General features: G+C 48.0%; 1 protein-coding gene across 4 annotated transcripts in view; it reads left to right on the forward strand.

Annotated features, from left to right (window-relative positions):
• Positions 1-4,760: 4,760 nt before the first annotated feature.
• Ccn4 (cellular communication network factor 4) overlaps positions 4,761-18,188 on the forward strand; it is a 31,800-nt gene continuing 18,372 nt past the window's right edge. For 3 of the 4 annotated variants that reach the window (XM_087558944.1, XM_087558945.1, XM_087558946.1), the window contains exon 1: positions 4,761-5,058. In XM_087558944.1, coding sequence (XP_087415070.1) covers positions 4,990-5,058 — 69 coding nt within the window. In that variant the 5' untranslated portion in view covers positions 4,761-4,989. 4 annotated transcript variants of the gene reach the window in all.

Below are 18,188 nucleotides of genomic sequence, written 5' to 3' on the forward strand. Positions count from 1 at the left end.
AGCTGAGGATGAGCATGCACCTCTGGGCTTCCCAACTGTGGATGGGATGTGACCAGCTCCCTCAGGCTCAGGCCCCCATGCCTTCCTCACTGTGATATGCTGTACCATGCAGCTGTGAGCCACAATAAATCCTTACTTCCTCAAGTTGCTTCTCCCAGGTAGAAACAATTTCTCACAGCAACAAGAAAGGCAATTGACACAAGTCTCTGAGCTTGGAGCTCCCAGCTTAAGCTAGACTGGATGATGATTGAGTCCCAGGATTCCACCCCTCCTCACCTCCCCCCTACCCCAACCCCCCCCATTGAGATTAAAATCTCATGCCACCATGACTGGCTTTTTAATATCAGTTTTGGGGACTGAATTCTGTTTCTCATGCACACATAACAAATACTTTACCAACTTAGCTATCTGTCTAGCCTGAGTATTTTCTTACAGTAAACATCTCTTGGGTGCCTACTACGTGCAAAACAAGGCCAGGTCACAGAAGCATAAAGATTCAAAAGGACAGATGTGTCCCCGATGGGCAACAGCAGCCACCTTGCACCCAGCTCAGATTTCTGTGACTAGAACCAAGAGCCCAAGCACAGAATAAAATATTGGACAGAGACCCAGACAAACCCTAAAGCAGATAAGAGGGCAAGGTCCTATAAAACCCAACCCCTTGGCTGCAGCCATTGAAGGGATTATGTGAACCACCAGACAAGGAATGCATCCCCTCAGAGATACTGTGAGTCCAGAAGGTGGTAGTATGGTCTCCTGGGTGAGAGGCACTCAGTCAGAGGACAGGAGGGAGCGACCTTCCGTCTTGATTTAGGGGGGTAATGGACAGAACATGGTCAGACATGGGCAGAGACTCCACAATGTTTGGAGGCAGGGGGCTGTGATCCTGCAAGAGAATGGGGAAAAGTCTCTGCTGGAGTTCAGACCCCTTTGCATTTGGTTTTGAGGTATAGACGGGCTGCATGTGCTGCGCATGTGAGAGCAAAGTTGACTAGGGTGTCATTCTTGTCATCCTATTTCTTCCTTAACCTGGATGTGCTCCTACAAGACAAACCAGCAAGACCGTAGCTTTTACTGGAGATGAAAGAAACTAGAGAGCTGGGCTGGAGAGGAGGCTTAGCATTTAAGAGCACTGAGTGCTTTTCCAAATGTCCTGAGTTCAATTCTCAGCTACCACATGGTGGCTCACAACCATCTGCAATGGGATCTGATGCCCTCTTCTGGTGTGTCTAAAGATAGGGACAGACAGTGTACTCATATACATAAAATAAGTAAATAAATCTTAGAAAGTAAGATGTGCACTAGGGCCAAGCTCAAGGAAGAGGCTCTGGAGGCTTTGAGAGAAGGGGCCAACCTAAGGTGCCCCAGGCACCTGTTTGCTCAGCCTCTCCCAGGTGCTGAGGGCCAACTGTCATCAGGACCCTGTAGGCAAATGTTATCCTTTGTATGGTTAAGTAACCAAAGCTGTGTTTTGGATGGGTGTTCTTTTCATGGTTAAATACCAAGACCTTGGTTTTTCTCTTTTTCTTTCCCTTGCGAATAGTGGGGAGTCCTAGGGTCTCCCATCTGTAGCAACTCAACTGTGGCAAATCAACCTCAGCTAAAGGACCTGGTGACTGAGAAGAGAAATGAGACAAACCATGGGGGAGGCGGGAGGCAGGACATGGGGAAGAAGAAGAGTTACCATGCTCCTGTTGGCATCTAGTTAATCCTGGATCACAGGGATTCTTGCATGGCCTCTCCATTGTCCCTTGGGTCCCAGAAAAGGAGGTGGAGCCTACCCAACAGCTCAACCCACCCACTGCCACTCAAGACAACATCCCAGATCCGCAATGCAGCCACCAATTGTGAAAAGCCCAGAGAGGGCCTACATAGACCTGGACTTCTGCCACCTGCACACAGTGTGGGCTCCCAACATGTTCATGGGATGACTAAATGGCAAACAAACAGGCTGTGAGCAGATCCGGTACAGATGTCAGCCCTGGGGCCTCAGGGTACCTGGTCCTGAGACTGGGTCTGGAATCTGATGTGCATCTGGCCCTGGTCAGGCCAGCCTTGCTGTCTGGTGGAGGAATGCTGTTCTCTGAACCTCCTCTGCGAGCCCTTCCCCCATCTCCTCTTTGGAATTTATTTATTATTTACAGCTGTTCCAGGAGCTCTGCCAGGACACCTCCTGCCTGACTGCAGTTCCCACCAGTGCAGATACCCTTTCTGAGATAAAGTAGAAAGCAGAGCTTTAACAGAAACAAGAGGACAGTCAAAAGCAGTGCTGTTGTGACTTGCACATGTATGGCGGGCTAGGGGTATGGGGCACCAAAATGCCCTAGGTCAGTCTCCTACCCTAGGAGTATTACCAAGACAAAGGCCAAGAAGATAGAGAACATTCTGTAGTCAGGGTTGGGAGAAAGGTCTACTGAGCACTTGCTCTGTGTTATACTTGCCTACAGCCCCAATGCACAGACACAGACACAGACACAGACACAGACACAGACACAGACACACACACACACACACACACAGAGACAGAGAGAGAGAGAGAGAGAGAGAGAGAGAGAGAGAGAGAGAATCACTTTCTCAGGGCCAGAAGCCATAAAAAGGAAGCCAGAGCACAGAAAACTCACGGGAGTTCTCCAAGGTCACCCAGCTCAGGAAGCAGGAATTCAACCATTCAACCCAGCTCTCTTCAGGAAGCCCTGGTCCATCCCATCAGTCATGTGGGAATGGCATCAGCTATGGTGATAGCCAGAGAACGAGTTCTGAATCCCATATCCTGAGAAACTCCTAAAAGAAGAGAATATGTCTGGGTCTGCTTTAGGGAATTGAAGGTGTGCTGGATCATTAGAAGATCAGGATGGGGTAAGACCTGAAAGTTAAACAGGACAGACGCTGAGGCAGCTGCTGGAACCATATTCTAGGAGGAGGTGGCTAGAGAATGGAGTGGAAGTAGAGATCAAAGAAGGCTATGACACCCACCCTCAACCTGAGTCAACGTCCCACTTATACCCATGACTCTGCACTAGAACTTATACTCAGAATTTATGTTGTTTACACTAAGATGCGTGCCAGACTTCTGTTCTCTGGGCCTCAATTTCCCCAAAGATAGAGCATCTCAGTGGGCTTTTCTTTTTTTTTTTAAAGGAACAGCTGCTGAGAAGTTGCTAGAGACATGAGCCTGCCAATCACTCCAGCTGAAGGGTACATGTCTGTGCCTGCTTCCTGCTAAGTAAATAATTCACTGATCCCAGAATTTGGGGAAACCCTTTAATGTCACCTGCTAGCACACCGTCTTTGCAGGGTTACAGCTACAGAGCCAATTAAAAGAGTTAATGATAAGCCATTGAGGTGATTTGTCTTGTGGTTCTACACCCCTGCCTGGTTTTGCATTTTACATATATAACTCCCTCCGATTCTCAAATATCAGTTAATATGGATTGGCTCCAAAGAACAAAATACCCTGATACCTATGACTAAGGCCAGGAGTTATTGATTCATCTCATATTTGGTTCAATAAGAAGATAAACTCCAAGGAACCCAGACCTTTTCATCATTCTCAGGGGTTTGTTTTAATACCAAAATGGCTGCTTCAGCTCCCCCCATCACATTAAACACCAGGGAGATGAAAAGAGCTCTCTGTTTTTGTAAGGAATGAGGTCTCTTTTAGACTTCCTCCAGAATTGGCTCAGAGGCCCAATCTGAGTGAATGACTAAATCAATCATCAGAGTCACCTTTTGTGGGTCATACTTATGGGGGAATCACAAATGGTGTCGATGGGTAGAGCCACTGTAGTTCCAAACAGACAGCGTCCCCAAACAGGGAGCAACACAGAGCTGCCAGGAAACAGGAGCAGGGAGTGTCTGTGCACAGAATGGAGCTTTCAGACTTGGTAGGAGACAGGCAGCAGTGAGCAGGTACCAGGGAGGACACTTTGGTGTGCAAGCCAGGGGAATGGTGAGCAAGAGGGAGAGAGGAACCCAGGACAGGCACTGGCTGGCAGTACCCAGGAGATGGCCTGTGCATTATCCATAGTGCCAGGCTAAGGACCACTCTGGTATTCTGAGATGCAGGGACAGAACAGTGAGGGCACAGGGGAATCTGAGACAAGAGACTGAAGAGCACCCATAAGGAGATGCTGAGGAATTTGAGGTGGATCTGGATCCTCAAAAGATTCCTCCACACACACCCCACTGCCATATCTTTGTTATGCAAATTTGAGATTTCTTTGACAAGGGTCTGGAAAGAACCAGGGCCAGTAGCCCTGTCCCACCAAGAATAAGAAATATTCAAAGACACTGAAGACAGACTAATGGACTGAGGATTCCTGGCAGAGAAGCCAGCTGAGAGGAACTGCCACCAGCATCCATGGCCTTGAAGAGCAGGACAGACCCTGCTGATAGTTCACACCTCCAGGCATGTCAGTGATAAATTCTTGTCATTTCTGGGTGGAGTAAGAACCTTTTTTTGCTTGCCTGTGAGTCAGAGATGGGAGAGACAGTGAAGAAAGGCTAGCACAAGGAAGAGCTAAGTGAGATGGAAGCCCTTCCCGCTCCCCACCATCCCCAGAGCCCTTGCAAAGTCCTTACAGAGTCTCCACCATCCCTACCTCCAGCCCTCACCCTTCTGTTTCCTCCTGCTGCCCTGAGAACCTGAGCCCTCCTGGGTGAGAATTCATTCACCTTCCCATGTGGAGTCGGTCCTGGGACTTTCCCTTTAAGAGCTGTCAGAGCAGGGAGGCTGGCCAAGCTGGGCTGGAGGTGGGGACAGAGGAAAGAAAAAGAGAGAGGGGGAGAGTAGCAGAAAAAGTTTTTTAGAGGAAAATGCAGGGCTAGTCTGTTGGCCTGACGTCAGATGTCGCTTTCACAAACCCCCCCGGGGGCTGAAGAAGGCTCTCCGCTGCTCTGATGGGCCAGCCCAGTCCTGGCCCAGCTCCCTGGAGAGGCACCCGCATCCTCTGGGCTGAGCTGTAGCTCCTGTGACGCTGACTTCCAGGCATGAGGTGGCTCCTGCCCTGGACGCTGGCAGCCGTGGCAGTCCTGATGGTGGGCAACATCCTGGCCACGGTGAGTCCTGTCTAGAAGGGGTCAGTGAGGGAACCTGATCCTTTTCTGCCTGATTCTGAGGCCGAGGGACTGGGGGTCAAGAAAAGATGGGTTGGAATAATGAACACAGAGAAAAATGGGGCTGCTTGGGTCTGAAGAAGGTGGTGGAATGGGGCAGAAGGCACACCCCTCAAGAGAACCACCCTGTTTCCCCTATTCACAGACAATAACACTCAACAAAATAAGGGTCTGGGAATCTGCACCCCAAACTGGCCTTGTGATCTTGGGTGAATCATTCACTTACTTAGAGCAGCATAAAATGAGGGGGTTGCTGGGAACATCCAGAGCCTATGAGTTTGAAAACCCCAGGACTCTGAGCATCAGAACTCCCCCAAAGAGAGGTGCTCCGAAACCCCAGGAAAAGATACGAAAGAACATGCCGGCTTTCAGCAAATCTCCATCACGCAAACAGGGTTCGGGTTTACCACCATGAACTCCATTGTGTGTTCCTGTCCTGCCATTTCCAGAAGGCTTCTGGGTCTTGGAGGGAAGGGCCATCAGTTTGCACCCTTCAAGGAAGGAGACACGTGGCAAGGCAGGGAAGCCGGCTGGAGCAGAGCCGGGGCGGCTGGGCGAGAGGGCAAGTTGCTAGGGGCAGTGAGTGATGTGGGCAGCTGAACAGAAGGGAGGCAGCTTGGGGTAGCAGAGTGAGGGGTTTGGCAGCTGCTAAGCCTGAGTTTGAGCCAAAGAAAGTGGGAGTCGCAGGACTACTGACACTGAGTTATAGCAAGGACTTCTTTGGGGGTGCTAACATGACAATTCCAGGAGACTTGGAGTCTGGGGTACAGCTACCTGGTGATTTCCACTGAAGCCCAGACCTAGACAATGGTCGGGACTGGGGAACAGGCACCTTGAAGTTACATGTAGAGAATGGACTTGTCCAGTTTGTACCCAAGTCTTGAGGCTTGTTCATAATAGCCTCTGACCCTACAAGTAAAAATACCAGCTCTAGTCACAAAAGATGGCCAGAAGCAGAGGAACTGCCTGGGGTTGAGATGAATAAGTCAGGGTCACACTGGCATCTCTGGTGGCACATCCTCACTCCTCGGCCCTCCCAACATTCCCTTAAGTCTAGAGTCCAGGAAGGAAGCAGTTAAGCCTGCCTCTGCCTCAGGATTGGTTGTAATTGGGTACAAGCCTGCAGGTGGTTGGGCCTCGGAGGGCAGGGTATGGATGGAGAATTGGTGACAGGTCAGTCAGCATCAGAGTGAGGCCTCATGGTGAATCTTACACTGGAGCCTTCTCTCCTGTGGCCAGAGCAGCCAGGACTGAGGGATGGTGGAGGATAGCATCAGGGCTTTTTAGGGGATCTCAGTAAAGAGACTCGAGTCTAGAGGGACCTGGTAGCAGCAGGAAAGCGTGCTTCCATTGAATCTTCCCAGACTAACCACCCCACACTCTTAGGAGTCTCCCAGCCTCTTGATTTCCAGGATGTGCTCAAAACCCCTATCCACTGACACAGTACCCTGGATGGTACAGAGCTGAACTGTGCCCAGAGTCAGTGCCTGGCTCTGTGACCAAATTTCACACATGACACCCTCCAGGACTAATAAAGACAGGGAGTTCAAGTCCAGCAAGGGGCCGGGGAGGCCCCCATGGAAAGAATGACACGCATTAACCATATGGAAGGAAAAGTATGTGGGAAGTGAGCATTGCCAAGAAGACTTTGAGGAAGTGGGCTGGGAGGGAGACGCTGTCTGGTGTGCGTGTAGCTAAATGGGCTGTTGGCAAGAGCAGGAGGCCAGCTGGGGAGGGGGCCTTCAAAGTGGGGGAGGGAGGCAGATTCTGGGCTCAGATGCAAAGCCTGGTACCTATGACAGTGTTGTGGTTGACACTCCATGTGAAGAACAGTTTGTTTTATCTCTTTTCTTTTTCTTGGACAAGAAGTGAGGGCCCACCTGCTAAGAGAAAGGGTGTGTGAGCTAAGAGAAAAAGTGTGTGAGTCTTCAAGGACAATGTACATGGTAATACCCACCCATGTGTCATGCCTGTGCAGAGATAGAAGTACCACCAACATTCAGTGATGCTCAGAGAGGTTAGGTAAATTACCAGAGGCCACACAGCTAACAGTCCATCGAAATGACATTTGAACATAGGTGTCAGCCTTCTGCTGTTCTGAGTCCTTGTACAGAAGCAGAATATGTGGAGGCTAGACCGTAGCAACACTTGCAGGCTGGAGACAGCCACTCATGTGTTAGAAGGAGAGATGAGAGAAAGACCAGGCAATGTCTTCCAGGATAAATAGGCTTGGATGCAGTGTCTGCCTCTAATTGAATCTTCTCTCCCTATCCATGTGTGTGGGAGCTGGTCACACAATTGTATGTATGTGAGGGGGTGGAGAGAGAGCTGAGGGCAGGGGGACTCATTGCTGGGATAAGGAATGCCAACTCATTTTCTATTCCAAGAACCCCTTACAGAATACCAGGCCTGGGCATGTGATGAAATCCTCCCTTTAATTGAAAAAGCAAACACAACCCACAGACAGTCTCCACATACCTAGGCATTTCGTAGTTGTGAGTCAGCAGTTCCGCCCACCCCCACCCCACCCCACCCCCAGATCATACTCTGCAGTGACTTAAGCCCCTGCCTGGCTTGGCCCCACCAGGATGCTGCTGAAAAGCTGCTGAGAGTCAGGCTGCTCCACTAGGCATAGCATTGGTCTAGGGCTGACAGGTGGGAGGGCTCCACCATGCTATTCTTGACAGACATGAGCTCCACCTGTGGGCAGACCTCTGGTCCTTTGACTAACCCACATACCACATGCCACAGTGTTCAGGGACAGTTCTGTCTATGACAACTGAATAGGGAACTACCACATAGTACAAAAATCGACTCTCAGGCCTGCTGTACTTCCCCTCCCCATCTCCCAGAGTCTTTGAGACTATGTCCCCAGTGGGACTCCACTGAGAACAGAGAAGGAGCTAAAGCCACAGCCAGACTACCGTAGCCATAGAAGCCACGTGGTGGGGGAGGGGATAGGTACTGTAAAGTGTCAGCGATAGGCTTTGGCATATGAGTTTTTATTGTCAGAAAACTATAGATGCGTCACTGGACGGCCACGGGAGGATAAGAGGCCCACTCGGTTCTGGCACATAGCTTTAGCCTCCATGTTGACCAGCGCTGTCTACTGAGAAGACAAGAGTGCTCTGTGGTCCAGATGCTCACTTCCTGTTACAGCTTCTACCGTGGACCACTGGGTCTCCGCACTGCAGCCAACCCCTCAGCCCTGCTGAGTGGCACCTTGGATTGCAGACCTCAGTGTAGAGAGTCCAGGGCAGCGGACTCTTTAATTCCTACCCTGACCCCTGTTGACAGGATATGCTTAGATTGTGGTTTGGGTTCAACAAAACATATGATTGAAGTCAATTTCACCTGCGTCTGATTCTTTTTGGTATAGCTACTAGAAAATTCCATCTGTGGCTGGAAAATGGACACAAAAGTATTTGGTTCAGTTAGGGGAGTGGGGAGGGTCCTGAGCCAGGCTTATGAAGCAAATATCTTGGGGGAAAAGTGTCACTAGTGCCCCATTTAAAAGGGCAAATGTCCCTTTAAACGTTCATACTAGATTCTGGGGATGGGGAGAGGCTGGAGGGAAAGGGTAGAGAGAGAACTTGAGACCTGCAAAAGCAATCCCCTTAGCCATCCCAGCAGCACTGCTGGATCCCAAACTAGTGGAAGCCCAGGATTGAGGCAGGCCTCCAACCCAGGAGTATAGGCACTAGGGGAACTTGGCTCCGTACCATGTGTGTGCAGAACAGGACAGTGACGCATCTGGACCACAGAACACTCTCCTATGTTCAGTGCAGGGCATCTTTCACATCCTGTTAGCCAGGTCTCCAGCCTTAAGAGGGAGGTTAGTGAGCATCCTAGAGGACTGTGGAAGAGAAAGGAAGATGGGTGAGGTGATGCTGCTACTGCTGAGGGTGATGGTGATGATGGTGGTGCTACTGCTGCTGTTGATGATGGTGGTGGTGATGACAGTGGTAATGAAAGAATGCTGGCAATAGAAATAGTGATGATAATGGTATTTGTGATGATGGGGAGGTAATGACACACATGGTGGTGACAATAGAAATATTGGAGGTGATGATGGTGATGATGGTGATGATGGTGATGATGGTGTTGATGGTAATTAGGGTGATGAAGATGCTGGAGATGGTGGTGATAATGGTGATGGTGACAGCAATACTCAGGATGCCTGTAGGGTTGTGGGTATCTGAAAAACCTGAGTCAGGGGTAGTAGTCCCTCTGTTTTGACTATAGGTCTCACAGCTCATCCACTTGCTCTTTCTGTCGGAAATCTGTGGCACCTGCATGGGGTCTGCACTGGATGGTTGAGAAAACAAGGCACCTGTCTGGGAGATGGTTTTCGAACAACTCAAGCTTGCTTTGGATTTTTCAAACAAAGGTTGAGATAAACTGTTCTCTGCTCTAGTGTTGACATCCTGATTCCTCAGCTCCCACTCCCCTTCCTTCTCTCCCTTCTTCCCCACTTCCTTCTCTTCCTTCTACTCTTTTCCACTGAAAGGAAAAGGAGGCTAGAGGGAGAAGGAGGCAGAAGAGGGAGAAACTGGGCCTCTGGAAGCGGATAATGAACATTCCAGGGATGTGATTTGATCTTGGCCCGCCCACCAGTCTGAAATCTGGAGGCAAGTCCAGGCGAAATTACCACTGTTGCAAATCTGCTGGGGGGAGGGGAGAGTGAGGGCAGAATCCAGACTCTGAGGGCTCCTCCAGGGACCCAGCCTCTGGTCTATGAATACAAAGAAGGAAAGTGGGCTGGGAACCTCCCCAGGTTAGAGAGGTCTGAGGGGGCTGGCAGGATAGAGGAATGTTTAGAAAAAGCTAAACTTCAACTCTGTTTTTAAGCAAAATGGTAGACTCCTTGAATTGATGGATCCCAGACTTGTCTGCTCCATGACACTGATGTGAGTCATCTCCAAGAAGTCTTCCTCACATGCCCCAAGTAGGGCTACAGATATTTCCATAGATCTTACCCTTGTCAGGTGAAAGGAATCACATCATTCAACTCTAACTACACTGGCCTCACCCCATGGAAGCCCATCTTTGCTCATGCCCTGCATTCCTACAAAGCGTAGCATCTCTCAACTCTCAGGCCACTTGGGCTGCTCGACTCCAGGCCTTTGTCCATGCTGCATCCTCCACCAGCCTGGCTCATGTTAGGTTCCTTCCTGATCTGGCTTGTCCCCTATTGGTCTGTCAATGGCTGGGCTACCACACTGTAAGTGCTCAGGACAGGCATTGCTGTGACTCCTAAAGCTGGGTCAGATTGTCAGATGACAGCTAGTTAGATTGTATGTGGGAAGGGTGAACAGGAAGGGTGACCAAAGACCTTTCTAAAGTGGAGATGCCTGATGGGGTGGGCTGGAGATCATTGGAAGAGGATCTGATGCAGTTGCTATGTAGCCTAGGCAACAAGCAGTGACTTCCAGACTTGGTACCAAATCAAGAGTCAGGAACTCAGCTTTTACAGCCCTGTGCTCGTCTGGGCCTTGGTGTCCCTAACTGGGAAGTAGACACGATGGCCAATGTACCTGTATACTAGATTGAACTGGACAGATGTTAGGAGAAAGTAAGGCTAAGCAGCTCAGGGATAAGAGTCAGCCCAATCCACAGGCTAGGCAATGATTTAGTGCCTATGGTGGATGGAGAAGCCCTTTTCACAGAGCCTTGTGTTAACACAGCCTTGCTGGGTATGAGTGAGACTGGAGCTCCAGTTTCTTAAAGATTAGAGGAGGATTCCTTTGGTTGTAGGTAGAGTGTGATTTGGGAGCTCTAGTCTTCAAGTCTTTTAGTTTCTACCTTTCTCTGGAAGTAGTTTCTGAAATCTATATCCATGTATATGAGCTTCACACACACACACACACACACACACACACACACACACACACACACACACACACACACACCACAGGTACACACACCATTTTAGAAGTAGAGGAGGATAAGCAACAGTTCAAACACCTCAGGGTCTCAGTTTCCCTATTTGTGATGCCTCCCAAGGTATTTCCACCATTACCATCACCATGACTTGACTGCTTCAGGGAAAGGACCTTGTCTTCTCCATGGACTATGGCCCCTGCCTGCCATTGCCACGTCCTTAAACCCCAAGTCTATCTTTTCTCACCAGTGGCTGCCTGAATCTCACCCCACTCAGCTGGGACTGGCTCCAGCTCACACACCCTTCCTGAATTGAATAATTGATTGGCCATTTATTCTCTCCATTTAAGATGCAGTGGAAATGCCTCCTCTTCCCTGAAACATTTTATGCCCACCACTCTCTCCCTTCACTTTGCCCCACATTCCCTCTGCTATCAAATGAGGAAGTCTATGTGAGTATGATCGGAAAAAGCAATGCTTGTGAGTTGGGATTCAGCTCCATCCTAGAGGCGTCGAGCAGATCTGACTTCCTATGCTTCATTTTACTCCCTACATAAGAGGAAACTTGCCATTCTGTCTGCCCTCTGGTGTTATCACCAAAATAGAACCGTCTATTGAAGACACACCAAATTTTAAACAGGGCACGATGGCATATGCTTGTAATACCAGCACTTGGGAGATGGAGGTCTGAGGATCAGGTGTTTAAGATCATCCTTGGCTAGCCTGGGCTACATTGAGACCCTGTCTTAGAAAAGCCAAAAAAAATTAAATAAACATATTAAATAAATAAATTATAGACAGCATTGATTTAAAGAAGCCACTGGAAATGCTCTTCTAGGTGACCTGTGCCATCTGAGTATGCTCTGTGGATTCATAGGAAGAAATGATAAAACAGTGACTCGTTGTGTTGCCATGGTAATTATATGCAGGCTGCATTTGCTAAAACTCTCTCCCATTTCACAGACACATCAAGAATCTCCGTGAAAACATTGGGTGCCTACAACTTCCTACAATTCTGGAATGAGCAAGCATGCACTGGGGTGTGTGTGTGTGTGTGTGTGTGTGTGTGTGTGTGTGTGTGTGGTGTAGACAACAGAAAAAGAAACAAAGTAAACAATGTACAGGTGATGATGAGGGCTGGTGATGGGGGGCTGGACAGTGTCATTGTCCCAACTTCATGAGATTCAAATTCTCACTTGAATATTTGTCTCACAATCATTTTTCAAGCTTATATATAAAATTACATATTGCATATTAATGTAAGAACATGTAATTTAATTATAGCATATGAAATATATCATTATAAAATCTATAATTATATATAATATGTATATGTTATAGTTTATGTAATGTGCACTATAGATAGGCAGATAAATAGAAAGAAAGATGAAGGATGACCATGGTTTATTGTAATATTACTATTATTATTTTGGATTTTTCAAGATAGTTTCTCTGTGTAGCCCTGGCTGTTCTGGTACCACTCTGTAGACCAGGCTGGCCTCCATCCACCCACTTCTGCCTCCTGAGTGCCAGGATTAAACTCAAATACTCTGCTTTCTTGTGATTCTATTAAAATTCTCTAAAAGTGCTAAAATGATTTCTGTCCCTACATGGAAACCCTGAGATGGGTGTAGCCAGAATGTGGCTGCCATAACCCCAGCCCTTGGTCTTTTTCACACTATCGTCTCCTCAGAAGGAAGGACCTAGAGCTGGTGCTGATTATATCATTGTACCTGGAGAATAGCAGAAGCTCTAAGTACGCAGTCTTTTCCTTTTGGGATGAGGTACCGATAGTCATTCCAGTCTAGCCCAGAACTCGTGATCCTTCTATCTCTGCCTCTTAGGGGCTAGGATCACAGTCCTGTCTACCATGCCTTGCCTCTTTGTACATTTGAGGAATGATTAAATTAGTGCTTAGAGTTTGGAAAGATCTTCAACTCTTGTCCCTTTTATCTTCTACACAATATGCCTTGTCTGGCCAGTGGCTCCAAAACTGTAGAATATAAAACTGATGGGAAGAAAATCACGGTCTTCCACAGTCTTTGTTCTTACCCTCAAGCCAGCTAGAGTGAAAACTTGGGGCAATCTCACTCCCTGAAAAATCCTCTTGAATGAAATCTGAGAGTGCAAGGCTGTGTTGTGAAGTGAAAGGGCCTCCGACTCATGCCTGGCCCAGGTCTGTAAAGCTTGGAGCTAAGATCCTCCCACAGGTCTAGGGGACCTGCTGTTCAGAAATTTCCAGGAGGCACCTCCCTGGTGCAGTCCTTTGGACCAGAAATATGGCAACAAAGCAGTGGGACCCACAGGTTCCTGTGGTGGTTCCTGTGGTGCATGCCACAGCCTGGGCCCAGACCTACCCTATCTCCTGTCTCCCACAGAGCCTCTCTTTTCAGCTGCTTCTAGGCCTGGAGACGCACCAACATCCCCAGATCTTAGGGTATGATCTACCATTTCTGCCTCAACACTGACCTCTGGTGGAGCATCTAAGCATAGTCATCCAAAGTCTTCAGCCAGGCTCTCCGCACCCACCACTCCCTGCTATTCTCTGAGCACTGTCTCACATCTGTGGGCACTCGGGTGATTCCCCTTTCTGGACTTCTGGATCCAACCATTCTCTCCTCTTCTAGGTCCCTTTAGAATTAAGGAGACAATCCTGCAGTGGCCCATACTTTGTCTCTCAAGGGACCAGGAATCCAGTAGAGGCTCAGTTCATAGGTATGGTGGGAAGATGGGAGAACAGATGAGTGAAAATGAGTGGATGAGGGTATACATGGTGCAACTAGCAATGAGAACTACTGTGGAAGGACACCAGAGTCAGACAGGAGTGGCAGGCAGTGAGACTGCCAAAAAGTTACTTCAGCTCTCTGAGCCTTTGTTTCTTCTACTGGATATGGTGTTAGCCCTAATGCTTCTCATCAGGTTGATGAAGGGCTATGCCACCACCATCCTTTCCAAAATGAGGAGGAGAGTTCAGATGGAAAGAAAGTCCCCAGTGTCCAGTCCTGGCAGTGGTAATGGTGAAAGGCTGTCACATGAGATTCCCCCACTTCCCTGTACTCTCTCAACACTGGACCATTCATGATCTCAGAAAAAACACTAGCATGTCTTCCTTATCACTGGGTCCCCTGTAAGGACCTCTCTACCCAGGCAAGGCCCTATTTTCTGACGCCATGTTCCTATTGGGCATCTTGTAAAATGGAGTGATCCCATTGTGTGAGCCTAGAGGATCACTTAGTTTCTGGGTCCATCTAGAGTGCTGGACCATGCTGCCACACCCATAGCCACTGCTCACCTGAAAAGAGCATACTGCAGATTAGTATGCAGGCTTCCCACAGTGCTGGTACAGCATATGTAGGCTTCTCTTCGTTGATGGACTTTCCTTCTCAATTTCAATCAGCTTTAGCATTCTGGTAAGTTTGATAGCAGGGATCAAAAAACACTTTTCCCCTGCCTATCCACTGTTTCCTTTGTCCAGAAGTATGGGACTCTTAGGGGCGTTGCTACCAGGCTATGCCTTTCTTTTTCTCTATTTTCGGGTACTTTAACAAAATCTCAAGAGCTAACATGAATTTCAAATCATCATCAAATCATCAGCATTTTGTCCTGAGGGGTGAAAGAAAGATAATATGCCCCAAAACCATGTCTGGTGGCTCTGTGTAGGGCACTTTAAGGAACTTCATACTGTGTTTAAAGAATGTTAAAGGAGGAAGACGACCCAAGGCTCTGTTTTGACCCTATCCTCCATTCCATGTTACAAAGTCATTGTTCCTATCCTCTTAAGAATCACAAACTCTACAGGCCAACTTAAGCCTGTTTAGAAGAATCCAGAGTCCAAGTAGGATCATGGCATCTGTGTTGATGGTTATTGCCTTCAGAACTATCTAGAAGAGCCTTAATGTCCAGTATCCCCTCCTCAACCCCCAGGAGCCTAAGTTCGGCTCTCTGGAGACCGATGGGCATCAGTGTACTCTGACTGTCAAGGTGATTCTGATGGGGAAGAATGTCCAGGGAGTTCTGTTGGGGTTTGCTTCTGCTAAAGATGCCTGAGCAGGGAGTGAAGAAGGGCTCAGAGTGAGCAGGGACAGACAGGCGGGCCTGTAGCCATGGAGCTGGGAAGGCCAGCTCTGACTGAGTGTGTACTGTGCCTGCGGTTTGGGAGGCATCTTGGGCACACCACTTCCTTCTTGTCATCCTATTAACATGGTGACATCTGCAGGGCCCAGTGCCAGAAGCACATTGTAAAAGGAGTTTTATGTGAACAACTTCAATTTGGAAAGACTGAACCTTTTTTATTTTTTCTCTTTTCCTTTCTTGGTCCTTCCTAGTCAGCATTCTCCTTACTTGATGGTTTATTTTCTCCTTTCTTTCCTCTTAAGAGTACTACAGGGTTCCAGAGTACTGTATCTGCACAGATGCATCTGCCTATTTTGGGGTAGGTGCATTGACTGCTTGTGATGCGTAAGGGGGTGATAGCCAGAACTCTCAGAGAAGAGAGCAGGGCTCATGGAGAAATATCAGGGACAGAATTCCAAGAAAAGTATGGGTGCAGAAAAGGAATCATAAGGCTCTAGGATGTTCCTATGAAGCAAGGTGCCTCTGGGAAATTCTATGGCACCTTAAAGTGCACAGGGGGCTGCTCCTCCCTTTGGTTCACTGGGAGATTCGTCACATCCTCCCACTGCACCCAGGGCCCTGATCCCAGATCTTGTGAGGCTAAGCTTCACCTGCTATTGGGCTTGCCTGTATTCCTCTTGCTTCCATGGGGGCTGGGGAGTGTGTGTGGACAGAATTGCTATTTGTATTCTGAATCCAAAGCTCACCAAGTCTTGCTCTATTTGGCCGCCAGGGGCCATCCAGGAAAAGTTCTCCCTATGGGTTTATTGTAGAAGCAGATGAGTTAATTGCTTAAAAGCTTTAGAGAAGGTGCTGGAAAACTGGCTCCGCAGTTATGGGCACTTGCTTCTCTTCCAGAGGACCAGAGTTTGGTCCCCAGAATCTGTGTTCAGCAGTTCATGACCCACTATGATTCTAGTTCCGGGGGATCTGATACCCTCTTCTGGTCTCTGTTGGTATGTGAGCACACATGGCGTACATACAGATACACTGACACACAGAAGTACATGAATAAAATACATATACTAACAATAATTATTACTAAATTATTGTTGTTATTTTATTATTATTATTATTATTATTATTATTATTATTATTATTATTTTATAAAACGATTTTTCCTAAGGCTTTAGGCAGACTTGGTCACATCCCTGACTCCTAAGTGACCTTCTACAGATCAATTGGCAGATCACTTAGACTCTCTGAGGGCCCAGTTCCTCACCACTGAAAGAAAATCAGCAGGCTCACTTTGTAATATGCTAGACAATTCATGAGTCAATGTGTGTTCATATGCTACAAGGAGCCCTCCACAAGTATTAGCTGTAGAGGTCTCAAGGACTTGTGTGTTTATTCATGCCACAAAACAGGGGAGTGGCAGGTAGGTTACTCTGTCCTAGTTAATATGGATATTAACTCACCACTTCTGCTGATAGGGGCTTACTGACACCTACTATGTGCCCGCTTTGCAATGTCTGATCTCTGTCCCCATAATTGCCATCTACTATTTATTTTTTAATATATTGTTGCTTTTTATTTAGTATCAGTGTGTGTGTGCATGTTGGGGTCAGAAGCTGACTTTCAGGAGTTGGTTGTCTCTTTCCACCTTGTTGAGGCAGATGCCCCTTGCCATTTCTGCTGCACTACATACATTGGGTTGGCTGGGTCACAGCTCAAGAGTGATCCTCCTCTCTCCTCCATCCATCTCACTACAGGAGTTATGAGATTAGAACTGCATGCTGCCACATCTGTCTTTTATACATGGGTTCCAGGGGTGGAGTTCAGGTCATCAGAGTTTTACTGGCTGAGCCATTTCACCAGTTCCTGGGCACTTCTTGGTTGCCTCCCCAGATGGTTCCTCCAGTGCATTTTAGTCAGTTTCTCCCATCAAGAAACTCTCCCTCCATGTACCATCATGGCAAAAATACTAAATCCAACAGATTTGAGTTCTGATCCATGTTCAAAGGAAGTTAGGTACTCTTGCCATCTCACTGATCAATAAAATACAAATAATAATACACCCATCTCCGTGCAAAAGATGAGATAGTCTCAGATCTTTGCTATGCTAGTTTCAAGTGTTCTCGGACTGGTAGCCCTCAGTAGACAGATTGAGTAACTGGAGACTCGCATAAAGTTGTTCCCTTGGGGGTGAGTAAGAATGCCACTTGCCAAAGAGAAAGCTGAGCCTCAGAAAGAAAACCCTCACGCCACAGGAATGATGATAAACAAAGACTTGGCCCAAGGGCACATTGTGATTTACTCCAAGCCCAGATCTTCCCTCAGCATCTCCTGCTAAAATCTCTCAGTGAGCGGGGCATTCAGGAATATGCTTGGCCAATGCACTCTGTGGGCATCAGCAGTCAGCCAGCCAGCCTCTGCCTCTTCATGCCCACTCTTATTTGCACACATGCTCCTGCACCCGGGACACTGTGCGCTACCAACTTTTCATTGTGTGCCAGCCACACCATGTACTTCAGTCCCCAGCCCTCCTTCCTTACTCTGGGTCCATTCTTGCTTTTCCATCATGGTTTCTATAGCTTTACCACTCCTTAGAGAAGTTGGCCCCACTCTACACGCCCGCCATATTCCTTCTTGCTACTCCTGAAGTCTGGTACGTCTATTTGCTTCCCCCTACCATGTCCTCAACACCCAGCCCAGCCTCCAGCACAAAAAGAAAGCCAGAGCTGTGTTGAGTAAACAAAATGAATAAATAAGGTCACTAGAGCATCGATCACCTTGGTTACAGTTGTCATGAACATATCACCACTGGTTATGTTAGTGGGGAGAGCGATTCTATGCAATGCTGCTTCCTTCAACCCATCACAGAGCCTAGCACACAGTAGGTGTTTGGTATGTATCTGTGGATTCATTAGCCAAAGAGCTGGTGTGCAATTCTCTGCCTGAACAGCCTTTCTTCAGAGGCAAAAGTTCTCTGCCAGCTACCTATGTATGTCTGCATGTAAGATGGTTGTCATTGGGAGTCTGAACTAACTGCTGGCTTGTAGTCATATATCTTTGATATTAAAGCTGGGCAAGACATCAGGAATCAGGCAACTGCCCATCCAATTGTGGAGGAGCCT

This window comes from Rattus norvegicus, chromosome 7, assembly GCF_021556685.1.
Source record: "Rattus norvegicus strain SHRSP/BbbUtx chromosome 7, alternate assembly SHRSP_T2T, whole genome shotgun sequence".
In the NCBI taxonomy this organism is placed as follows: Eukaryota; Metazoa; Chordata; class Mammalia; order Rodentia; family Muridae; genus Rattus; species Rattus norvegicus.